This window comes from Ursus americanus, chromosome 1, assembly GCF_024610735.1.
Source record: "Ursus americanus isolate L20-20 chromosome 1, mUrsAme1.1.p, whole genome shotgun sequence".
Lineage (NCBI taxonomy): Eukaryota > Metazoa > Chordata > Mammalia > Carnivora > Ursidae > Ursus > Ursus americanus.
This window is the reverse complement of record NC_142127.1, coordinates 33,329,851-33,356,770: the sequence shown is the minus strand read 5'-3', so window position 1 is coordinate 33,356,770 and position 26,920 is coordinate 33,329,851. Positions and strand designations below refer to the sequence as shown.

At 40.4% G+C, this 26,920-nt stretch overlaps 1 protein-coding gene across 1 annotated transcript in view; it reads right to left on the bottom strand.

The window, feature by feature from the left end:
* Nucleotides 1–26,920, bottom strand: part of FMNL2 (formin like 2) — a 296,810-nt gene that overhangs the window by 67,753 nt on the left and 202,137 nt on the right. Inside the window, 2 exon segments of the mRNA XM_045781864.2 lie at nt 16,264–16,416; nt 19,450–19,533. Of these exon segments, the coding sequence (XP_045637820.2) occupies nt 16,264–16,416; nt 19,450–19,533 (237 nt within the window).

Genomic DNA, 26,920 nt, shown 5'->3' with positions numbered 1-26,920 from the left:
CCTGCTTGTGCTCTGACAAATAAATCTTAAGAAATAAAAAAATAAAAATAAAAAAACGCCACTACAACCAATAACAAAAAATCAGCACTGATAGCCAAAGCAGATCTGTGGTATCATTTCTAACAACGTTTCCTGACACAGATCAGCAAATTGAAGCCCAAAGAAATTACAACCACATAGCAGGTAAAAAGTAAGAGATAAGACTCCAAGTGTCCTCACAGGGATTCAGGGCAGTCTCTTTTTACAAGTTGCAACTCATTGACAATCTGTCAGGTTATCATGTGAAAAAGCTACTGCCTACAGCCATCTGTGCTGGCAAGTTCTTTGTCAAATGTTCACATCCGTCATCTTGACAGCACTGGGTCTATATGGGTGTCATTCCCCCACCCCCAGCAATTATTTCACCAGGCGGGGTTAAGGCTCAGTTAGCTAAGAACAGCAGCATCTGGGCATCTTTCTCAGAACACAGTGGTCAATGCACTTGGTAAGCAGTTTGGTTTTTGTTTTTTGTTTTTTTTTTATATTTTATTTATTCATTTTGAGTGAAAGAGAGAGAGAGAGGAGAGAGGGAGAGGGACAGAGAGGGAGAGGGACAAGCAGATTCCACACTGAGTGCAGAACCTGAGGCAGGGCTCATCGATCTCACGACCTTGAGATCATGACCTGATACAAAAACAAGAGTCAGCTGCTTAACCGACTGAGCCACCCAGGCGCCCCGTAAGCAGTTTTGGGTTTTTTTTGTTTGTTTGTTTGTTTTTTAATCTTTATCCTGTATCACTTATCAGAAAAGTGAAGGGTTTTTTTTTTTAATTTAATGGGAAATTTTGCTCCATATTTTGGAATTCTTATTCTAAAACAATTTTCTCTCATTAAGTAAATACACCCTGAGAGAGGTCACAACTCTTTACCTCTGCAAACACAAATATTTGCACATACTAACTTAATTTAGGATCACATTAAATCTCTTTGGCTTGATTTTAGGGGCCGTGCCATGGGTTAGCATGTACAGTCATCTACTCTTCAATAAGCATATTTTGTGGAATTTGAAAATCTATTTAAGTAGATATTTGGTGTATTTGCTTTAATTATCAACTGAGTAACTTACCGCCTTTTTTTTTTTTTCTTTTTGGATAGTTCCGAATTCAGCTCCAATGTATTGAAGTACCCAAAAAACATGTCCCTGTATAACTGGTTTGAAAAGAGCCCCTTAAATGGACCCTAAAATACCAGAGTTAAGACTAACAATTTCCTGGATCCACTTAACCACAACACGGACACCTGGACAAGGCGAGCCATCTAAAAGCACGGGCCTCGATGCAGCAGTACACGTGTGTTGTGACGGGCACTGGGTGATGTATGTAAGTGTTGAATCGCTATACTTTGCACCTGAAATAATGTCACACTGTATATTAACTAGCTGGAATTTAAATAAGAACCTAAAAATAAAAGTACTAGCCTCTGATGTTCTCCATCAGCCACAGGAAATCAAACTAAAACTCGTGTTTAAGCTCCAAAGTTGGTTTTATTAAGCAACCCCTGTTTATACTAAACCCTACTTAGTGTTAAGGGAAAACGAAAGATAACGGAAGATGCTGCTTCTGCTTTTGAGGGCTCACCCCTTAGTTTAGGAAGCAAGAGGTAAGCATATTGATAGCTCCCTGTACGAAATGTGCTCTGCCCACACTCCAGCCCCAGCCCCGCCTTCTGCTGCAAGCACACTGTGTACAAAATAAATTCAGCAGGACACACACCTGCACAGCAGGATATGGTGGAGTGAGGACGGTCACATCTCAAAGGAGAACATTTTTTTTCTGCAAAGTATCGTACTTAAAATCCCCATAGCGTCAACCTTTTTTCAATCAAGCCAGATTCGACTGACTTAATACAGACCTATTCCTAGTAAGGTTCTTTAGGCATATGAAAGTTCTTTTTAAATAGGGTTCTGATTCAAGAAGTAAATCTAAAAGGGATAGACAAACTGTGGGGTGAGTCTTATAAAGGCAGCATGCCAACTGAACGTGAACTATTACCAATGTAGATTTAAAACATACCCATCTCTTGTGATCCTTGGATTCACCATTTTTGTCTGTATTTTAAGTCTTCTACAGTGAGTGTGCGTTACTTTCCAAATAAAGAAAAAAAAAGCTGCGTAGACACAAACACTTGTAGATGATCTGGGTTTAGAAGCTCCTAAAGACAGAGGGCTAACTAAGGGTGTGATCAGAATGTCTCTTCCGCTTCAACCGCCCTGCGGAGTATTTCCCAAAAGTCCTCTTAGGTGGAAAGCTGGTCCTGCTCTACCCTCATAAAGCAAAGTGTAGCATTTCTGTGATGAGGCCAAATTCCACAACACATGTAACAAAAGAACCGAGTATCATCAGAAAAACTGGACTTTGGAAAAAAAAATTCTTCTTCCCTGGTGCTGCAAATGTCCACCTGGACATCAAGAAGGAGGCTGAATACAATGATTAACAGCTGCCACAGGCAAAGGATGAAGGTAAGTGATGAGGGCCACAAAACTCCACCAAATGTATGAGTTACACTGATGCCCTTAAGGCTGCCCTGGAAAATCACAGCAATCATCAGTGACCAATTAAAAACTCAAACAGCTCAAAAGTAGTCATCGCAACCAAGTGCTCAGGTGCTCTTGCATAATCATGTTGACACATGTAAACAAGGTTCAATATACCCTAGTTGAAAGGGCGGGCAGATGAAGCAGCCTGCATCCCGCTCCACACTGCGGCCTTCAGGCTAACCCGTGTTCCGCTTTCACAAGCACTGATCATCCTACGTTAGCTACTTGAAAAGACTTTCCACAAAGACCTGAGCTTTACAAGGGATGAAGTGGGTGACTCAGCAGGAGGGATGGGTGCCTCTGTGGTAATCCAATAAACTTGGCACATGGACCATTACAGAAGTATACAGAGTGAAACTAATTGCTACAATATTTCCTTCCTGAAGTTATTATGAAACTGCATATAAAACAGAGACTATTTGAGCAGAGCCAGACTGAAGACTGGTTCACTGTGGTATATTTAAAAGGCCCCAGTGAGAGGCAGCACTAGTGTCTCCCGGTCTTCTACGGATAAACACGGCAAAGGAGCCACACTCCTGTCCCGTGTAATCGGTTTTGAGTGATCCCAGATTCTGTCAACAGTTAATGGTGTATGTTCCCTTAACAGAGGCTTAAAACTGGCTTCTTCACTAGTTCTCAAACCTCACAGTACATCATAGCTTAATCGAGAAGGAGGAGGAGGAAAAGAGGCTTGGAAAGAACTTCATTTCCATTGTGCCCCTTCTGCTGGCTGCCAGGCTGATGGCTTTCCCTGTGATTATGGAGCTACTGGTTTTCAAGGCTACTGTGGAACTAGAGAGGGAGGGAGGGGAACAGGGCAAATGAAATGCCACAAGGCCAGCTGTTCCTACCGAGATTCATTCGTTTTTCCTAAATAAACGCTCCCCAGATTGCTGCAAGACCAGCTAATTTCTAGAATTCTGAAAAAGTTGATTCTGGCATATTTTGCCCGTTTCCTCATTGTTTTTATGGATGACAGCATTCCAAGAATCCTTACTCCCTCTTTTTCACTGACCTCCGTATCAGACATTTAGAGACCATTTTCTGCCCAACGAAGTCATTCTGAATATGTGTCACTGTTCCTTTAAGTTAATGGGAGGTCTAATGAGGTCCTGAAACAATTAGGTCTCTCTGGTGACTCAGGGCAGCTTCCCGGAGACATGAGGCTTGGAGAGAACTCCCTCAGATTCCAGAGGAAAAACTAAGGGAATAAACTATTTAACGGAGGGACTGTGAACTAATGCTGGGACCCCTGGAACACAGAAGCTAAATGCTGGCTGTCCTGAGAACCTTTTTTCCCCACTTAGAGCAAGCACAGCTTTGGAGCTCTGGATGCCTGGATGCAAAAGATGGTTTCCCAGAGGCAGATAACAGCCCTGAGTCCAATTGTGGGAGCATCTGCCATTTGTACGGGGGGGAAATGGGAGATGAACATTTAGGGATTTTTTTTTTTTTGAGGTCTCAAGAATTTTAAGGAAATCCTGTCTTTTGAGAGGTCATTTTGACCAAAACCTTGTAGGGAAACTAACACCACCAAATTTCTCAGACTCTCTTCATCAACTTTGAGAACTGTCTGTTATTCTGCCAAGCACTGAATTAAAACTAAAATGTTACCCTAGCATTTGAAGATTAGACACTGTCTTGGAGGAACTGCCAATGAGAATTCACAAAATTCTGTGAATATGGAAACAGATTACAAAACTGAGCAGAGATCAAAATCAAACAGAAATGACTCTCAGCACTTGTATTCATTGTTTGCACCAGCAGTTATATGCACATGAAATAATAAGGTTATAAGTCAAAGCTAGTGTGAGTAATAGGCATACAAAACCAAGCAATTTCTACAAATATCTTTTAAGAAACCTATACAAAACATGTCCCGTTCAGTACTACGATGACACCTGCCATCTGAGCCACCTCCTTCACACGCAGCAATGAACTTGGTGAGAAGCAGCCGGTAAGCGGTGCACCAGTAGCAGGTGCACGGGGAAAGGTGTGCATTTGAAAAGCCCTTCGGAATGACTGATGCATGAGCTCCAACACATTGACTTATTCTAGTAAGAAATACCAAGGCAAGTCAAACCAGAATGTTTGCCTCCAGAAAAAAAGAATGGCAGGGCCAGCAAAAAAACAAAACAAAAACAAACAAACAAACAAACAAACAAAACCCAGGGAAGCAGTTGTCTTGGAATCTGCTTGACTGCAGATTAGATACACAGGAATTTTTCTTGCCAGGCACATGTTGGTAGCCTGAAGTAATGCTTGCTAGGGTCTTGGTTAGAGTCATGTTGTGGTGTCCTTAAATCCCTACTCATTGTAAGAGGGCTTAAAAAGGAAGCTATAGTAATTTTAAACTAGTTCCTCATGGTTAGGAATATAACAGAAAAGTTGGACTATATCAAACTAAAAAGCTTCTGTGCAGAAAGGAAACAGAGTAAAAAGGTAACCTGTAAAATAGAAGAAAATATTTGCAAACCAAAACCATTAATACCCAAAACATATAAGGAACTCCACTACTCAACAGCAAAACCAAACAAAAACCCAATTAGAGAATAGGTAAATGACCTGAATAGACATTTCTCCAAAGACGACATACAAATGACTGATGGTGTCTAAGAAGGTGCTCAACATCACCAATCATCAGGGAAATGCAAATCAAAACCACAATGTGACAGGTCACCTCCCTGCTTTCAGGATGGCTATTATCAAAACAACAAGAGATAGCAAGTGTTGGCAATGATGTGGAGAAATTGAAACCCTTATGCACTGTTGAGGGGGACTATAAAATATACAGACACTATGGAAAGAAGTATGGAGTTCCTCAAAAAAATAAAAATAGAACTACAATATGATCCAGCAAGCTCACTACTGGATATTTACCCAAAAGAATTGAAATCAAAATCTCGAAGAGATGTCTGCACACCTGTATTCACTGCAGCATTATTTGTAACAGTCAAGATGTGAGAGCAGTCTAAACGTCCATCGACAGATGAATGGATAAAGAAACTGTGGCTAAATAAAGAAACAGTAATTATGCGACACGGCCGAGGTGTTAGCTAATGCTACCGTGGTCATCATACGGCAATGTACGGATTTTTCAAATCAACAGGTCATACATGTAAAACTTACACATTACACAATTATAGCTCAATAAAAAATAAAATATTACATATTCACACATACACACACACACAAAATATTAAGTCATGGAAGATAAAGAAAGGATGAGGAACTGTTCCAAGTTAAAGGACACTTCACAGGCACAACTACTAAGCCCAATAAATGAAGCTTGCATTGTATCCCGGATGGAGTTTGGGGGAAAAAAAAAAAAAAGGTGAAATGGAAGACAATGGGATAACTGCTGAAACACTCAGACTGGACTAAGAAACAGGGTCAGTATTAAAACATCCTTATTTTGATGATTGTACCATGGTTATGTAAGAGTGTGTCCTTGTCTTAGGAAATCTACACTAAAATTAGGTGTAAAAGGACACAATTCTGTAACCTGCTTTCAAATGGTTAGAAAGCAGGTCTGTTTATAAAGTAAATGTGTAAAGTAAATGGACAAAATGTGAATTTTTGAATCTGTTTAAAGAATGTAAGGGGGATCATTGTACTCTTCTCATAATTTTTAAAAATTTTAAACAATATCAGGACGCCTGGGTGGCTCAGTCCATTAAGTGCCTGCCTCCGGCTCAGATCATGATCCCAGGGTCCTGGGATCGAGTCCCGCATCAGGCTCCCTGCTCCGTGGGGGGTCTGCTTCTCCCTCTGCCTCTGCCTGCCTCCCCCTGCTTGTGCTCACTCACTTTTTCTCTGACAATAAAATCTTAAAAAAAATAAACGATATCAAAATAAAAAGTGAAAAGGAAACGTACATATATCCAAAGGAATATTTAGTCTTTAAAAAAAGGAAATCCTGCAATGTGTACCAATATGGATGAACCATGAGAATGTCCTGCTAAGTGAAATAAGCCAGGCCCAGAAGGACAAATGCTGTATGATCCTATTTAAAGGTATCTACAACAATTCAACTCTTAGAAGCAGAGGATAGAATGGTGGTTGCCAGAGGCTGAGTGGAGGGGGACACTGGGTATAAAGGTTCTGTTATACAAGATGAATAGGTTCTAGAGATGTGTTATACAACACTGTGCCAATAGTTACCAATACTGTATTGTACACTTAAAAATTTAAGAGGGTAAGATCTCATGTGAGGTGTTCTTGCCACAATGAAAAAATAAAAGGAGATAGGGTGCCTGGGTGGCACAGTCGGTTAAGTGTCCCACTCCTGGTTTCAGCTCAGGTCATGATCTCAGGGTCCTGAGATCGAGCCCTGCGTCAGCCTCTGCGCTCAGCACGGGGTCTGCTTAAGACTCTCTCTCCTTCTCCCTGTGCCTCCCCATCTCTAAAATAAACAAAAACAGTTTAAAAAAAAATTAGAGGGGTATATTAAAAAGAATAGGTGATAAACATAAGAATGAAGGATACGTAGCATGTCCATTATAATTCTGGAAGAACAGCGAAAAGAACACTACTGCCGAACAGAAGCTAGATGTGATCAACAATGGATGTGTTCAGAGATCTACATCTGCAAAGCCCCAACCTCTTAGTAAACACCAATATGAAGGCTGCTGCTTCCATTGAAATAAGTCCAATCAGCGATCTATTGTTTTAACAACATATACTTATTTCCAGACATTGACATCCTCTTGTGAGTGGGTTGTGTACATGCCTGCCCCTCCCTGTGACCTTGTACTACCCACAGACAATATATTATTGCAGAACCTTGAATGAGTGTTTCCTGAACTGACCTAAACCAGACTCTCCCAGAGTCTGGCAAAAAAATGTTTTTCGAAAGTCTGTAGACCTTTCTTGCCAATATGTGTGAAGTTTGTAATATCGAAGTCCTAATGGCAACAGAAAAAAGGTATATTTTTTCTCTTACAAAAAGTATTTTCAAACAATCTAACTATTCAGATATCAAACTAATATCTACCTATCCATAAAGAATAGTAATTAGAACTTTCTTGGAAGCTAAGGTAAGGGTTCAATTCAACTGGGAGGCAATGCCAACTGCGTATGTCACATAATTTGGCATAATTTTACTAGTCTTTTATGGTTCCAAGGCCTGGGCTTAATATAACTTTACCAAGATTTGGGGTTTTAGGTTTCCTCTGTTACCCTTCAGACATGACATCACTTAGGCATATTTCTTCTATCAATTAAACTCATAAAATATACGATGCTGAAAAAAAAATGAAGCAAGCACTTTGATGGTCTCCACAGCCAAAAGAAACAGAGCTGAAAGGGTTGAATCCAGAGAGTTCAAAGTGGAGGTAGAGAGAGAGAGGGAAACAAAGGATGGGGAGGGCAGAGGGAGACAGAGACTGAGAGAAACACAAACCTCGCAATGAGCCTTTTTTATTAGTTACTGAAATTTTCCGTTTGTCTACATTTCCCATCATAGGACCAGCTAACAACTAGAACAGAACCTGTGAATCAAAAGATTTCCATATATACGTTGTGAATGGAATAAGTGAACAAACAGGCTGCCAACCCATCAGATGAATGGAGAGCCAGTATTCGTCTGAATTTCCTGAGTTTTCATTATATTCCCTTTGACAAAGGCATTTGCTCTTGAGTTGCTAGTTAGCCTGTATATATCCCTATGTGAGGAGTGTTCAGGGAAACCATCTATCTCCTGTGACCTTTAAATAGAGATATTTCTATGTTTATCCCAAATTACCCCCTCTTTTCACAAACCTTCGACAGATCATTGCCAATGAGCTAAAATGACAATTCCTTAGCCTGGTCTTCAAATTATTACATAAACTGGCTCTAAACTGCTTCCAGCCAGACTCCTCTATTCATTGTTTCCTAAACAAACCATGTGGTCTTACCACTGAGCCACTGCTCATAACACTCTCCCTCCTTCCCCCCTTCCACATGTCTTACTCACTGCTCCTCGGTCTTACTCACTGCTCTTCCACAGCCAGACCACATCATGAATCTCCCCTAGGTTTTATCATTCACTCTAGCCTCTAAAGCTCCGTACTTTGGTTTTGGTTAGGATCGCACACAGATATACTCATGTTTTCTCAATCAAATCATAAAAACACCTGACACAAAAGTCAGAAGACAGATTCTAAATCCTGGCTCTATCACTAGGTATGGGTTACTTCTCTGAGCCTTGGCTTCCGCATCTGTAAAATGGGGCTAATAACCCTTGAATCCCTCCCAAAACATTTCATGATGTGTCCTTTATCAGCCAAATAGTTTATGCATCTTTCTGTATGTGATAAGTCTTGCTGATGAAGGCACTGGAACACAGCTGTTGGAAGTTCCAGAGTCATCTTCAATTTTTCTCTCAATCCTATACGGTTAACATTGACTGACTGCTCACTAATGAGCCAAGCTCTTTACAGGAATTAATTTAATCTCCTAACACGGGAGTCAGGTCCCAGAGCCTATCATCTCTACCCATCAGAGTACCTGTGAGACAGACCCCCAACAAAGCATTGGCCAGATGACTTCCATATCATAGCCTCTCTCAGCTGGTCTTCCATTGGAGAAAAGACCCAAGGAAGAGGCAGAACAAGGGAAATCAGTGTTTCTCGTAGTGGGAAATGCTTGACAAATCTGCCTGTAAGGTGCGCCACATGCCATAATTGAAGCTGTCACCATTTTCACTAGCAGGGCCATTAAAACAAGCTCCTAGCTGAAAAGTCGAAATGTACACTCTTAACCCAAGTACAGTTTTCTCTTTTTACAACTTCAAATAAACAAAGAAATACAAAAATCTGAAACACAACAACCCAACACCTTCAGTTATTTCTGCTTTCAAAATGTGCTGAAAAGTAAAACTGAAAGCCTGTAGTTGCAGATTATTTTTACAGAATCTGCAAATTTAGAGAGTCTTTATTTTATAGATAATGACTGCATTTTCTGGAACCTCAGATCTTCAGGACAAAAGTCTATCAGGTTAAGGAGTTTCTTCACCATCGCTCTTCCCACAGAAATAATATTCCGGTGTTTCCTGTGATGATTGTCTCCTCATTCTTTTTTCTTCTACTCCTTTACTCTTGCCCTTTATTTTTTACCTTTTTACCTTACTTTTTTACCTTATTCTTTCCTTTCTTTTTCTCTTTCTAAATTCACTGTTAATGAAAATTTCAGTCAGTATCTGCCATCTAATCTGATGAACACAGAGAACTCGAGTTTTAAGAATAATTTTTTTTACTTATTTTTCTTTGTAGTTTTTTCCCCCTTTAAGTTGGACTCTATGGAAATAGCTTAGATTTTTTAGTATCTTTCCATATGGGAAGTTCGAATACATGGAGTTAAGAAAAAGGAACACATGTAGAACAAAGTATAGATTACAACTCTCAGTAATGAAGACTATAAAAGATCTGAGTTGATTTTGTATAACTTAGGCGCAGAAGAGGGAAGAGAATATAGAACAGTGATCATATTAGAAATTATATCCCTAATTTATATAAACTGGAAAACAAACAGAACTGAGTTCTCCTTGTTGTGAATCAAAGTTAAAAATGCTTTAGCTTCCAACTATACAGTTCAGAGATTTTTTTTTTAAGATTTTATTTATTTATTTGACAGAGAGAGACAGCCAGCAAGAGAGGGAACAGAAGCAGGGGGAGTGGGAGAGGAAGAAGCAGGCTCCTAGCGGAGGAGCCTGATGTGGGGCTCAATTCCGGAACACCGGGATCATGCCCTGAGCCGAAGGCAGACGCTTAATGACTGCGCCACCCAGGCGCCCCAGAAATTTTTTTTTTAATCTCATACTATAGTGGTTTAAAGTTAAAAGGTTACATGATTTTCTTCCCCCAACAATTAAAAATGAAGGTAAAATGCTACTGTTGAAATAAAAGAACTCAGAAGAGCTTCTGAGAGATCCACTCTTCTAGAATACCTCTTACTTTACAAGCAAACTGGTACAGAGTTGGTGTTCCGTAAATCTAAATAAAATCAGGAAAACTGCAGTGAACACAAGTATTTATTGCACTAAAGCCTAATCAACTGTATGGGCCACTAATGCACATGGAAATCTGTCTGCAGGAACTAGGTAACTCCTTTGAGTGTAAGGTCTTAGCTCAGTGCCTCATCAACAGACTGTATTCAACCCATCACATCCGAGATCCCTTCCAGATTCCATCTTTGCTATCTCTACCAATGATTCTATTTCTCTTCTAATCAGTCATACACAAAATTTTCTCTTTACCACTATAGCCACCAAGTCAATTCCGGAACATCTTCATACTTGGCCTTTGCTGTTTTTTTACGTACTGTCTGCATAGGCCCAAGCAACAGCAATCTTTTCCTCCAATCAACATCCAGGACATTCGCTAGACCCGACACAGCTGAAAAGACCAACCACCCCATGTGATTTCCCATTCCACTGCCTACCAGATAAAAACCAAACTCCAAAATTCAAGGTTATTATATGGCCTCGCCCTGATTCACAGGTATATACTACATGTATTTTTGGTCAGTTCTAAAACATCATAAAAACAAAATTTGAGGAAACCTCATTCATAATCTCCTCTTTGGTTAAAAAAAAAAAGTCACTTTTTTCATTTGATAAACTTCCCTTTCATTGCCTCCCCATCTGCAAATAGGTGACAATGAAATTGTATAAATACAGAACTTTTTGTCTTACTTGTGTCATTTGTTTAGGAAACACTTTTTCCTGTTTCTGTGTTAACTTGTTTTATAATAGCTAGATTGATCAGCTAGACCGACCAGCACCCTGATCAGGGTCTCCACTAGCGCCTCTGGGGTCTTTGTGTGAAGTAGAAAAAGGCCCATCCTCTGAGAAGGATCAGCAAAAGCCCCTCCTGTAGGGTACAACTCCCATAGAGACATGTGGACACCCTGATGCTACAACAAGCTATTTACTGAAGGAGAAAAAAATCATCCTGTGCATAAACAGGCAGGATAACATGGTTTGGAAGTTGGAGTTAGGCCAGTTCACTTCGCATCCTGCCTCCTACACTCGTTGTTTGATCCCAGGCAAGCTGCTTAACCACTAGAGACCTCGGTTTCTTTGCAGGGATAACAGTTGTCACTATCTCATAAAACCACTGGGAGCAGTAAATCACCAAAGGCCCGTAGAACAGTGCCAGGCACAGAGCAGACACTCAATGTCTTCCTCCCCAATAAAAATTATATCAATGTTATCTACATCTTTGTGCCTATTTTTAAATATTTTTAAAAAATCAGTCCCATGGGGGGAAAATATTTATCAACAAGGATCTAAATTTGAACTCTTCATCTCTTCATGTAAATTCACTAAAGATAGAAGTGGTCAACAGAATGATGCTATTCAGGAAATGTCACTCCTTTAAGATAATCATCCCAGGAAAACAGTGAAATTTGTTCTGGGGGATCTTAGCAATAAATACTAATAGAAGTTAACATCTTAGAGGAAATGTGGGTGTTGGTTTCCTCATCACCCTGAGAAGGGTCAGTTGGGGTGACCCTCAAGGCCTTTCCTGCTTTGGATGTATATGATCCAATCTCTCCATTAAACCACCCTCTACCCGTCGCAAAGCTTCTGCTCCAGAAAGGACAGGTTACATGCCTGACCTTTGCTGCAAGCTTTTGCTCATCTCATGCTTCTTCACTCTACTTCCACCAGAAGCACTTTCCTCACCCCAAACATCAACTCTGGCCATCACCCAAAGTCCTAGTTAAGATCTGACCTCTTCCTCCAGGCTTGTAGTGCTCCACGGATTTCTTTTAAGAATTCAAAACATTTATTTACTGTCTATGTCACTCCTTATTTAAGTCTAATGGCATGAAGTAATCATTCTTAAAAATTAAAAATTACCTTCTCTTACATCTGAATTAATACAGCCTTTGTCTTCAAAAATCTAGCACGTACACACCTGCATATATGGCAGCACTTACTTTAGCGAGACCTACAGCCCCGTGAACAGAAATCTGAACTGAAGGCACACTAGACTCTAAGCTTACAAGACCGCACAATGCCCAGCTCTACACACTAGACTCTAAGCTTACAAGACTGCACAATGTCAACCTTTTTACCGCTGGCCAAGCTGACAAATTCATGTAACACAGAATCTAATAGCTGATATAATGAAAGATGAATGTCATGTCCTAAGATTCTTATTAATCCATTTTAAATAGCTGAAAAATAAAGTCTGAATACAAAGAGGAGAGTGTGCATCAACATTAAAATTTTCTTTAAGAAACAGTTTTTCTTTAATCAAGCCCCATTTATAAAGTGTCTTAAATTTCTTGAAATCTCATTTCCTCTTCCAAGTTTAACTAACACTTTTTGCCAAGTGATAGAGGATAAGATAACTGAACCTACATTGTTATCTGGAGATTAAGACAAGGGAACTAAAATCTGCCTTTGGATACAGAAGACATATTCCCATCGAACAAAGCTACCAGAAGAAGCTACAGAACATGAATTAATAGCCTTTTATGCTTTCCCAAAAAATTATAACATGAATACAATACACCTCAGAGGGTCAAATTCTTAAACTGAGTAATCATAATATGATAACAGAGTGCATCAAAGTTGAAAAGGCTGTGGGCTTTATCCCAGTGCAGGGTGATGGTGAGCCATGAGGTTATCCTATTACAACATGGGGAGCAGTCGCGACACCCTGCCACCATGCACTACGAGCTCTTGCGGGCGTCATGTTCACCCGTGACTTACGAGATTTGCCGGTTTGAAGCCTCATCATCAGTGTGTAAACTGACGCTGCTCCAGAGGCAACAGGGGGAGAAGCAGCTCTGGTGGCATTTGAACTGAAGATACTCAGGCACAGAAACCAGTCTGGTGGTGGTGTAAGAAATGAACGGAACCGGAGGAGGAGGAGACAGGAGGATGAGAAAGGACAAAGTAGAGCAGGCAAAGACAATTAGGAGATGGCAGAATGAAACAGGAGGACGAGAAAAAGAAAGGCAAAAAGTGAAAGAAGTATGGGGAGCAGAGAAAAAAAGGGGAGAGGAGGAGGAGGAGGAAGAGAAAAAAAAATGTAAACAATCTTTGGGTATATGAAAAGCAACATGTACCGTATGCCTGTACTTCTGATTGCTGGGGTGGTTTTTTTGTTTTGCTTTTGTTTTTTTAAGTCACAGATGCTATCAAATGACCAAATACAGAATTAGAATCCAGGCACAAATCCATGAATCACACGAGGTGGACTATCACTGATATACATTGTTTAAAAACAAAAACAAAAGACTAAGCTTCAAGTCAATAGGGGCATGAAAGTTACTGCCACATTGATTTTCTTGGGTTACTAGAACCATGAAGGAAGAGTCAAAGAAAATCCCAATGTTCCGTTCCTCAGCCTGAAACTGTTCAAACACAAGAGCGAAGAATGTGATGTTGGTTTCTTAGTTGGTCATCTTCTAACACATCTGCCAACCAGAAAGGTCATATACTTTCTGAGTTTCTCAGAATAGCATTTCCATCAGGTTTATCTCTACACTTTGAGTCTATTTTTTTCTTTTTTTTTTAAGATTTTATTTATTTATTTGACAGAGATAGAGACAGCCAGTGAGAGAGGGAACACAAGCAGGGGAAGTGGGAGAGGAAGAAGCAGGCTCATAGCAGAGGAGCCTGATGTGGGGCTCGATCCCACAACGCTGGATCACGCCCCGAAGGCAGACGCTTAACCGCTGTGCCACCCAGGCGCCCCTTGAGTCTATTTTTCCAATTTAAAATGAATTCTAGGGGCGCCTGGGTGGCACAGCGGTTAAGCGTCTGCCTTCGGCTCAGGGCGTGATCCCGGTGTTCTGGGATCGAGCCCCACATCAGGCTCTTCCACTGTGAGCCTGCTTCTTCCTCTCCCACTCCCCCTGCTTGTGTTCCCTCTCTCGCTGGCTGTCTGTATCTCTGTCAAATAAATAAATAAAATCTTTAAAAAAAATAAAATAAAAATAAAAAATAAAAATAAAATGAATTCTAGCGAGATCTACCTCGAGCCAACTGTCAAGCAAGTCAGGCTGGACACGGATGTCCCTGTACCATGACTTCTAGAGCACAGGACGACAGTTCTCCTCGAATCAAAGACAGTCCCATATTTTACTGACTCCTCCACTCTTCCACAAACAATGTGCTCTCAATGAACAGTAACTCAAAATTAGGCCTAACAAATTAATAATCAGAAAAATGAATCCTTACTGAGGTGGTAGCTGGCCAATAGGTGATACATTCCAGGTAAGAAATGATTAAAAAAGCAAATTAAAATGTGCTTTGTCAATTAAATGTCTTACATATAATTATATCTATACTACTGTAAGACTTTCTACTCACATACAAAGGTCATTAAGGGAATTCTTCATGCACGACTGGCCTTTCTTCAACTTCCAAATCAGCCTTGTCCGCATGTAAAGTTGACACAGGCTAGCTAGTTATATAGCTCTTGGCCTGTTGCAAATACCACGAGACGGACCAAAGGACTGCTCTTCATTATTATTATTAAACCATTCAACACCCATTAATATTTTTGGCATATCCAAACATGGAAAATCTGAATGGCTGATTGGAAGCATCGTATTCAGATGTCAAACCCTTCAGCAAAACTGAACTTCATTATTGAGATATTAACTTTCTATGACCAAAACCCAAGTCAAAGGGACAAGAGGCAATTAAAAGACTAATAATATGAAAAGTCTGCAAGCCACATTTTCACTGATTTACAATCTGACACAGAGATCCTACTAGGAATGACCCATACCCACGGGGATCTTCAACACTGACAGGAACAACAGTCACTTGCCAAATCAAGCCTAAAGTAAGTGACATAAATTTTTCAAGCTACAAAGAATAAGCAACAGTGGGGAAGGGGGGCTAATTAATAAAATTTTTATTCAACTATTTATGAACCTGCTCTGGATGTCATCTCTATCTTGACAGGCAGGAGTTCTGATTTACCCATCCATACACCTTGCCTCTAACTACAGTGCCTGCTAAATTAACGGAAGCTCAAAAATATTTTTCAGTGAATGATTATAGGTATAAGCGAATAAACAATCTCAGTGATATTACACCCATTAGTCATACAGATGGTCAGCACCCAACCTTCCTTAGCATGGTGGTATTTCAGCCACAAAAGACTAGAGAAGGAATCCTTAGGAGGAAACAAAAGGTTGACAACTGAGCACACCTAACCAAAGGAACACTGCCTAAAAGCATTTAATCAATAAAAATGATCACTACGGCATCTTGCACCTCTAAGAACACGTCCCACAGAACACACACCTGAGCTACACTGGAAGAAGGGAGGGGAGTATGAAGAGTCCATAAGGAATTCCTGAGATCCTCAAATCTCAAGAGGTGCTGCCTCTACCCAGAAAACAGAGCCTAAATCACGAAGTCAGCATCTCCCCGGTTTTGAAAACGTGTCTCTCGAGTCCGCCGCGTTCTATCATTCCGCAGCAGAACTCTCTTCCTGCGCCGAATGAAGTGTGGTGTTTCCCGAAAACTACTTAACGCTGTAGAGTATTGCCCAAGTGATGATCCCATGAAGTCCTGAAGAAACTCTCATTGGCACCGTTAGAGACGCAAGTGCCGTGTGGACAGAACAGCAGCGCGTAGCCCAGGAGCGGCAACGCAAGCGCGGCGCTCTGCGGTCCCAGCGCCGCCTACCGCACGCGCCTCCCTCCTGGTTCACGGAACTCACCGCAGCGCAGAATGTCTTCCTGAGCGGGACACGCTGTTGCCCACGGGGGAGGGCAGGTTGCTCCCTCTGTGCAGATCCTCGATGGACCTACTCCAGGGCTTTGATTTGTCCACCGAGCTCTCCACAGTGCTTTCCACGCTTTCAAAATCAAAACTAAAACAAAAGAGAAATGCCACTGAAGACTTAAAAGTGCACGGTCACGCAAATACACGAATGTGCGTAACTTGCTCCTTCCTATGACGCATCCGCACCCGACGACAGGTAGTCCTCGCAAACAAAGGAAACCGAAAAGGCAACGCGAAAGAATTTCCACAGACTCAGAGTTCACTTTGAAAATCCAAAATGACAAACACCAGGCAAGGCAAAAGAAGAGTCAAACAATAGGAAAAAATAAATAGTAATGTTATTATTTGTATTTTACTACAAGGCTTACTAACTTACCAATGGCTAACACTGCCATGGTGGAAGGGGAAGGAAGGATCTTACAGCTGTCTTCATTTTGCTTTAACAAGTCAATGTGTAGGCTTATACTAATTTATTCCTACCCATCAATTTTCACTGAGCATTTTCTCCTAGTGTGTTGGCAAGTGTACTTTTCCAACCATATGTGATACATTACTTGCAAAGTTATGGATTTGCTTTGATTTTGGAATCTCTTCTCAATGTGGTGCTCTTTAAAGCAGGACTGGTGTTTCTCTCACATTTTTTGAGGTTATTACTCATGTTGACCATGTTAGAATAAATGGCAAGTTAAGTTGCTCATTCTTGTATAATTTTAGGAACAAAATTTTTAAACAGCCAGGCCTTTGTTTTCTATGCATTTTCCCCTCCCAAAGAGAGGAGCTCTGCCTTCTCAAAAAAAATTATTTTATCAATTGTTTCTACCTCTAGTTCCACCCAGCAACACCTGATCAGACAGAGAATAAACAGAAGGCAGCTCTAATTAATATCAGACGGAAGATTTGGGCAGCTATTGCAGAAGAGACAGTAACAATACATACTGGCAATAACAAGGATGACTTTTTATAAGGGTACCATTGCCAAAATAAAATATTTTGTTAGAACCATCATCTGTAAACTAGGCAATGCTGTCCCTCTATTAAATACCAATCCAGGCGGTAGCCCCTGACGGATGGTCAGTGAATGGATCTGACAATTTTGTCACGCCTTTGGATGAAGGACACAGACCTGAACAGAAAAGAGGTGGGACTGAGTAATCACATCCTTAAATGCTAAAAATAGAAACCTACAACTGATACTGGAGAAGGTAAGCCTAGGCGACACCCAAGATCACCCATGTCATCGACACTCTCGCCAAGTCACCCTGAAGCCCTCATGTTGTCAGGCTGTCCCATGGGCTTATGCTCCTCTCAGCTCGCCCACCTCACAGAGCAGAAGGAGGAAACACACACCTTGGTGAAGTGTCCTGTTTTGGGAACAAAGCACGAGCCTGCTGGTTCACATTACCTGGGCTAGGCAATGGTCACAAGCCAAGGGACAGTATGAAATTTTTCAGCCCATTAGTTTTAAGAAAGAACATAAATTATGTCTCTCCATATAATTTATCTAAATAAAGCAACACAAAACCAAAACGAGTAAGCAGAGAATGTAAAGCTAATGTCAAAAAAAAAAAAAGAAGAAGAAGAAGAAGGAAACCAAAGCTCTGGATTCCTATCTTCTGCTGGGTTTGATCTTACACCGCACCTAGAAATCCCTCATGGTAGCACCTCCTTTTCCCATTAGTCTTATGTGAGGGTACATCTAGGAAAACTGGGTGCATAAGCTCTACTATGATGTAGGTAAAAGGTTAATCACAGCGAACATTTAATACACAGCATGCCATCCTTTTCCACTACAACTAAGTCTCTTAGCTCTTCCTTAATTCCATAACTCTTTCTCCAGATTTTAAATGATTCAGCAGGGTAATATTGTTTTGTCATATAATATGAAGTGTAAGAAAGGTTAGCAGTTTTTGACACAATGGACATAGATAAGAAACAACCTTTGGAAGAACACACTATAAAAACTAGGATTGTATTTCAGAGGACAATTTCTTAGAAAGATAAGAACTTGTCAATTGGTGTTTCTTACTCTATTCCATATCATATACAGGAGATATCAAACCTGAAACTGATCAAGCCAGTTTCAGTTTATACTGTAATTCCTACATCCACTAGCGAGGAGTAATTACAGCTTCCTCCTCATGAATTCTCAAGGAAGTGCTAAGGATTATAACATCTGGTTAAGTCTTAGAACTTCTTTGGAGTGATGCAATATAAAAAACAAGTTACTGCTTTTAAAAGTAGCATTGAGGTGGGAAAAAGCACCACCTGGGCCCAAATGTCCTCCGGTCAAATTAAAAATACAGTATTACTTCCTCAATCTGTGTGTGTGTGTGTGTGTGTGTGTGTGTGTGTGTGTGTGTGTGTGTGTGTGTGTGTCAGAGAGAGCAAGGAGAGAATCTGTGGATACCGCAATACTCTTTGACTAAAGAAGGAAAGGTGAAGAGAATGTCTCATCCAAATGTACACTTTTCTTTTCTGCTGTAAATCCTTCCAGAAGCCTAGCAAATGGGAAAATTTTATGAATTAACAAAAAACAAGGTTAAGTAAATTGATTTTCTTTCCTGCTCTGCTGCAATTTTCCCCCTTTATGAAGGGGAAGTCAAAGCAACACGAATACATATAAAGTAGAAAAGGAAAGCCTCCTGTTTACTCCTTCCAATCCCACTAGATTTGGTATATCTGCAATCATTTTCTCTGCATTTGCGAGCACATACAAATATACACATACATATACATAATTTTTTTTAACAAAAAGAAAGTTACTTTTCTGGGTCTTGCTTTACTCACTTAACAATATACCATACACCTCTTTCAATGACTGCCAGGGTACTCTACCATATGGACATCTGTAACCTGAGCACTAAAGAAAGCACTTTTTAAAATAAGGACTCTACTCTAAGGGTGATTTTTACTCCCCTGTTTTATTTCTGCCTTAAAAGCATTTCCAATAATGATGATATAATTTGCTTTTAGTTACTTGAGTAGAAACAAGCCTCCTTAAACCTTACTACATCTGCTTTTGGTTTCTCCCCTCGGTGAGGTATATATATAATTTTGCCACTCACTTCCAAATTCTGTGACCACATGAAATTCAAAAGCCAACGAGCCAAGTTTTACTTACGTTACCGCGTACTGCGCAAATGATAGATATTCCACTAGAACATCAAGACCTCTGTTTTCTTCATTCAGAAACTCTCTGACCCATCTGTTAAAAAATAAAGACAATTATTACAGAGGTTCATCATATGCTTTGCCATGAGAGCCCAGTGAACACTGTTACTGTTCTGCGAGAAACATTCACCGAAAGGGAGTAACAGAGGAAGGCCTAGATTCCACCACACCTAGTAGGAACTTTTCCAGAGGGCAACTAAAAAAAACCACAGCATTTGGGGGGCACCTGGGTGGTGGGGTCGGTTAAGCATCTGACTCTTGGTTTGGGTTCAGGTCAGGATCTCAGGGTCCTGGCATGGAGCCAGTGTCAGCTCAGCTCAGAGTCTGCTCCAAGACTCTCTCTCCCTCTGCTCCCCCACCCCCACACACTCTAAAATGTAAAAACAAACAAACAAACAAACCCCACTACCAACAACCACAGCATTTCAATGTGCAAGAAGAGGGGGCAAAAGGTATCCATGCACCTCCCTTGCATTTATTTTACTACTTAGGGGACTTAAGATAACCTGTAAGAAGTGTTCTAAAAAAGGAACTTGCTAAATGTACATTTTCCACCACAACTGACCCACAGCCCGTTAAAGGAGCCAAGACTGCACAGGGAACGCGGCAGGCCTGGGACGTGACGACATACGCACTGAAATCCAGGCGTGATTCCAAATCCACATTCAACTCCTTCTTGGAACACAAGCCATAGAAAACACTCAACTAGCCAATGAGAAACCAGTGTTTAGGGGCTCCTGGAAATTCAATAGGGATAATGATTTGCTTAATTTTTTCCATGAATGTTAAAACCTCTTAAAAACTTGCAGGCACCACATACCATTGGCAAAGCCAAGACATGACATACCATGTTTTCTTTTTTTTTTTTTCTTTTTGTTAAGTCATTTTAAATAGTATCACCTTGCCTTTGAATGGTGGGTTTGAATGCAGTTCACTGAGAATTTTTACTCGTTTCCATTTGCACTTCATAATAATCCTAAAGATGAAGCAGACTGGCCAAACCAAACCTACAGGTATTGAAGATAAACCCCTGTTACCCCCATTACAGATTGCCTCCAGGGCATTCCTCTTCAAAGAATGTATGATACCTGATTAAACCTTCTCTAGTTTTGAAACTTCAACAGATAATAAGTCAGAAGGTCTGCTACAACCACAGAAATGGAACTTGAGGTACATCGGCCAAATGCATTCCGACACTGGTTGCCTTCCTCCATAAGCACCAAGCAAAAAAAAAGGCCCACCAGCTGTGCACACAATAGCTACTGTGGAAGCCAGTCTTGTAAGTTACTAGAACAAGGGCCGGACCATCGCATTGTCAGCTTTAAGGCTGAGCAACCCTTAAAATCTATGTCTTAAAGGAAGAAAAAAAAGTCTGGTGGACTCAGGATGCCTGTTTTAAAAATTCTGTTTGGGGGCTCTTTTTCCTTTTTATTTTTACTTTTTTGTTTCTTTGTTTATTTTATCCTCAAGCCCATTCTTTCCGTTCTTTCTCATAGTTCCATGTCTCCAGGATGCAAACCCAGCCCTGCAGGTAATCCCAGCAGGCAGCAAACAAAGCAGACGGTTTATCGGTTTATCACTTATCGCTTATTTTCCCCGAAGTGCCTCAGGCAGGCTTTCACAAAATGTAGGCACCCAACACAGCCACATTGAAGCAAATAACCTTTAATTTAAGAGAGACCTAGAGCGGCAAGTCAAAGAACCACCCCTCGGGCCTCGCAAGAGCTGGTGCTGTTGAAGCTTCCCTTCCAAACCACCACATACACCAGCTCCCGGCCGTCTGTCTCGGGTACTTTCGGTTGATTGAATTATTCTCCCTATACAACTAGATCTCAGGAGGCATTGGACATTTTTAAGTGCTAATAATTAGAAGCCTAGAAATAGTAAAAAAAAAAAAAAAAAAAAAAATCAATTTTTCTTTTTATAACTGGAAGGAGACTAAAGAAAGGCTGGCACTCACTATGGAAATCCATTGACTAGCTGCTCTTGGAACTCAAGCTTCTTACAGCTCCTCTAAGGCTTCTCCGCGGGTCTAGCCTATGGGCTCTGGCTGCACCCCTGAAACTGGCCCTCAGTGGCAGGTGTGCCGCAGGAATCTCCGGGGCTGGGTGCGGTGGTATTCATTTTAGAATGCAAAGTCACCCTCCGCTCCAGATTCTTCAGAGCAGTCTCGGGTCTACGTTTTCTATCCCAGTGGCTCATAAAAACACTCCAGGGTAGGAGTTAAGAACCACCACCATTGTAATGCCTTCTGGTTGACTTCCCAGACACATGGCCTCTAAAGAGTAGAGATGGTCCGGGACACCTCCTGGACCTCCAACTGAGGAAGTTTAGCACAAAATAGATAGGAGGCAAATGACTCACAGATTAGAAAATTAAAAAAAAAAAAAAGGGGGGGGAGGAAGGGAGGGAGGGAAGGAAAGAGCCAAGTACAATCAGAGCCACAATTCTCTTGACTCGAAATGCTAATGTGCATATATTTTGATTGAGGGATAAAGACTATTATTAGCTTCTCTTTCTTCAATTCAACACCCTCAGAGGTTCCCCCACCCTCACTTGCTGACTTTGAGCCTAAGTGCCTTAAAACCAACTTTCAGAGTGAAGGGCAGGAGCAAGGTGCACAGTTCCTAGCAAGTCGGCTAGAGTGTAACATGCCCTGCCTCTGAGAGGTTTGATGTCACACAGCTGACCCTCTTTTTCTAAGCCTTGAGATGTTCCCTGGGTCTTTGATCTGGCCCAGACACCCCGAGGTGATTTAGGAAAGAGTAAGATAAAAATCCACCATGGCCGACTACCTTATCCCCCCTGTCAAATGATAACCAGGTTGCAAAGTCATTGCAGCAAAAAGGCTACGGATTTACAGGGGGAAAAAGAAGTCTTCACCTTTCCCCCCTGTCCTCTCAATCCCTGTCCCCGCCACGCTTGGGATATTGTGTGTGGGAGAGAACAGAGGTGAGAGTCCACTTCTGGGGAAAGGAAAACAATACAGAAAGAAAATGGGTAAAGATGAAAAAATGGGCAACTTTCAAAGCGGTATCTTTAATCTAAAGGCATTAAAAAAATGGATGTCCCATTATGCAGATCTATGCAGGTGATCCTGCAATGACATACCATAAACTTAGGGTTCCTCCTTTTTCACTTCCGTGCATTCTGCACACACTTTTTTACATATTGCCAATATGCACACCGTTTCAAATGGGATGATTATAGGTTTTGGAAACTAGAATTATTTCTGACTCCAACAGCATGCATCACTTACTGAGTACCCCACAGATTCAGTGTAAATACCATATGTTGTAAATTTGAATTAGGCAAATTCCAAATCAGCTGCTCAGGAGCTGGAAGAAACCATGATAATGAGAAATAGCTCTGGAAAAAAAAAAATCTTGTTCAAGGAAGGGATCTAAGTGCAGATGCAACAGTCACTGTTTTATTGTAGACAGGTCAAAGCTGATTCAGAGCTGCTGGTTTTCCTCGGCCTCCTACAACCCCCCCCCACCCGCCAATTTTAGAATCTCATTGTTCTGATCTAGAAAATGAAGTCTCAAGGGACCTTCCTGGCTCAAATTTCTAAGATCAAGCAAAGCAGACCCAAGATCACAAGATAAAGGGACAAGGGGGGAATTCCCTTTGCCAGTCTCCTTAGAAAGGTGCTCCTAATGCAGGGTGGAAACTGCAGTTGCTGGAAAATCATGAGAAAAAGAAAAAAATCTTGAGAAGCAAGAGAAAGAAGGTAAGCATTCCCCAGAGTCAGCATCAGCAACCAAATCTATGCAAGACAGCGTTGTAAGATGGTTCTCAGGGCAGCCCACACAGCACTAGGGGGCCCTGAGACCCTCTGAGGGGGTTGTGAAGTTACAACGATTTTCATTAATTATTAAGATAGTAGTGGCTCTTCCCAGTGCTGGCACCCGCACTGATGGTTCAAAAGGAATAGAGCATAAAACTGCAGCTGCAAAAACTACACCTCTTAACTTGTGTTCTCACCCCAAGCACTGGCAAGGCAAACAAAAAGCCAGCTTCACTTGAAACTGTCCTTAAATGAAGCAATGAAAATTACGGATTTCTATTAATGCTTATGCCTTGAATTTATACCTTTTAAAATTTTCTATGTGACAAAATGGAAAGGCCACATAAAGCACTTCCACTGCCTACCCTAGTACCACAACTGTCTCCAGGCAAAGCACCTGTGCAGTTGTTTGAGTCACAGACTGAACTAGTTGTTGTTTTTACGTGAAATGTAAAGTGACTGACAACTGTGGTTATTCTGTTTGGGTGTTTGGCAGACATTTTCTCAAAAGTGAATAAAGTGAGCCTGTCATTTCGAGGAAAACAACCTACAGTATTTGTTGTCCATGATGAAATTTGAGGTTTCAACCAAAAAAAATGAAAATTTTGGAACGCTTGTATTGACCACCACAAGCTTGACAACTTCCCAATACTTAAAAGTATATTCAGATGAGACTGGTAATTATTAATGAATGCAACTGTTATTATATTGTAGAATAAAATGTCTCGATTTTCAAAAGATCAGAATAACTCAGTGAAACAATATTTTACAAATGACCAATTCATGATATTACCCAAAATTATGCCTGGGTAGAAAGACCTATTCAATTTCCAAAACAGCACTGTGAATTTAGTTTAGCAAAGGACAAAAGCTCTTTGGTAGTGTTTCAGATTCGACATTGCAAGTAACTCTAAGAAATTACCACTCCTTGAAGGATGGTGTACTATCAAAGAAGAGACATAATAATCTGAAAAGGTTATTTAAAAAACTACATTTTACACGTGATGTATGGGTATAAGGCCGAGTCTTCTCCATATACATTTTCACATACAAATACAACATATTACAAGTCAAATGCAAAGAAATCAGAAACCAGCTGCCTATTAACCAAACATTAAAAAGACTTGTAAAAATGTAAATCAATGCCACTCTTGTCACTAATTTTTCCTTCTTGCTTGGGCAAATAGTTACTTTTCACAAAATATGTTGTCTGTGCTATGTTTATTATTTTGTATTTATAGATTTATATTATTTACTTTAAAAGAAATACTAAATTTTATTGAATAAGCAAAGTTAACATTTATCAGTTTAAATTTCCAATATGGTAAACATTAAGAGAAAAAAACTCACATAAACAAAAGCGTATCAGGGTTCAAAATAATTTAAGAGAGTAAAGGAGTCCTGAAATCAAAAATATTTAGTAACTTCTGGTTTAGATCACATCCGAACATATCTAGGTTCAAATCTCAGTGCTTCTCAGTTATGTGGACTGGAGCGAGATAATAGGTGACTAGTTTCCTCATCTATAAAACAGAGGCTCAGAAGGAAAGGTCAATAATAAAAAGATTTTCCTAAGAAATAACACACTGAACATGTTTAATAAACAAGATCATAATCTTGAGGATTTCTAAGAATCAACATCTAAGAATGAATTAATCATAGGGTAGCTTGATACACACATACCCCAAACATGTTGTACACCTGTTAAAACCAGCCTTACTCTTCTCTCTCTTATTTTTTGGCCTGGCCCCGCCAGAACCGGTTCACCAAGACACCGGGAAATGCAGGAGGGAAGACCTTCACTGAGAGTTCCCCGGGCTCCTTCCCCTTTGTACAAACCTCGTCCCTGCCAACTGGCACATTCCTCCCACAACCTAAGGCCCATTCTCTCAGCTCCAATGAGGTAAAGTGAAATGAGCATCTTTCAGAAGCCCTATGTTCTCGTACTCAGGACGAAAAGCAATTTTCTACTATCATAATGGAGAGTTTTATTAAAATAAAGTACCTGCAAGGAGAGAGAACGTACAGCTCAGTGCCACGGAATAAAGCCCAGGAACCTGTCCGGCTCACCACCATCACCACCCCTTGCATCTTACCACCCTGACATCCAAAATATCATGACATCTGCCTGCTCACACTGCAGTTGGCTCCTTTCAGTGGTATTTCAAGTCATTTCAAGGGTTTGGATAAGTCATAATCTAATTCTTCTCTACTATTATAGTTCCTAAGAGTAAGTAAGATTTTTTTCTAATATAATTCTTATTTCAATTTGGCTCAAAGAAAATTAATTTTCTTTCTCAGAAGACTGCTCCATTTATAGAATTTTAGGCTTATATCAAAACTCAGAACAAACCCTTTGCTTGACAAAGCTGAAGCTTGGAATGTTATCTCAGTAAAGCCCCAGACTTTAAGCTTAAAACACAAGCGTGTGCCAAAAATAACTTCTTGAGGACAAGTAGATTTTTAAATGTAATTCTTCCTTTTAATTTCTGGGAATCATAATCTCCTAGGTGTCAGGGTCATCGCAGACAAAGTAACAATCTCTGTACGGAATTCCTTAGAGATACATACTATTGATTTATTAAATATTACTTTCAACAAGCCTAACAACAATAGTTATCATATTGAGTAATTACTATGTATTAGACCCTATATTAGGTCTTTTGTAAATTATCTCATTTAACCTTGCAACATTCCTATTGGTAAATACTATTATCCTAATTTTATAGATGAGAAGTTAACTTAGGTCACATGGTAAGTAAATACAAAGAATTTATGTAATTTGTCTAACTTAATAACTAATCAAGGGCATGGCAAAAATCTGAACCAAGATCTCTCTTTCCATAAGACAAACGGGCACCCAATTACCATTCTATTATGGTACCTCAAAGTACAATAAAATCTTAGATAGCCCACTGCATTCCACAAATTCCTCACTGTAGTAATTGATTATCTTCACATTATTGAGTAATTCAGAAGATTTCCCAATCAAATGAGGTCAAGCGAGTTAGTCTCCATCAGAGTTAAGAGTCCAGCTCAGGCTTGGGTTTTCAGGACAGTTAAGACAGGTCAAAACCCTGGTGCGTGGTTTCCTTCCATATAAGGCTACGCCAATAAATGGTTGCATACAACCAGACAATGCACCTCCATGAACGTTTCTGCTGCTAAAGCCAAAGCTTTCAGAAAGTCTCACACATCGGTGGTGGACAAAGGGAAACTTCAGATGCTAAAGATGAAAGAAATGTAAGAATCTTTCAACATGCCTATAGCATCCGAAACAGCACACCACCCCGATTGCTTACAGATTTCCACTGGCTCCAGCCCAACCAGGGCTCTTCTATTCAGCCAACTCTGTATTGAAAACGACTGTCTTGCATTGGTATTTGATGGTCAATTTCACGTTATTTCAGCAATGCTTGAAGAAACGCTCCTTGACAATTTGTAGAAACCCTGGCTGCAGCTCATTCCACCGTCGTCAATCAAGAAGAAGTGCCAACAGTACAGGGTTGGATCTTACAAAATGGAATCTAGTTCCTGATCCCCAAATACTGGAAAGTATTTGAATTTCCCAAGTCTGGATGCCAAACTATATTAAATCACCACTACTTTCACCCCCAAAAGACAAGCCTCA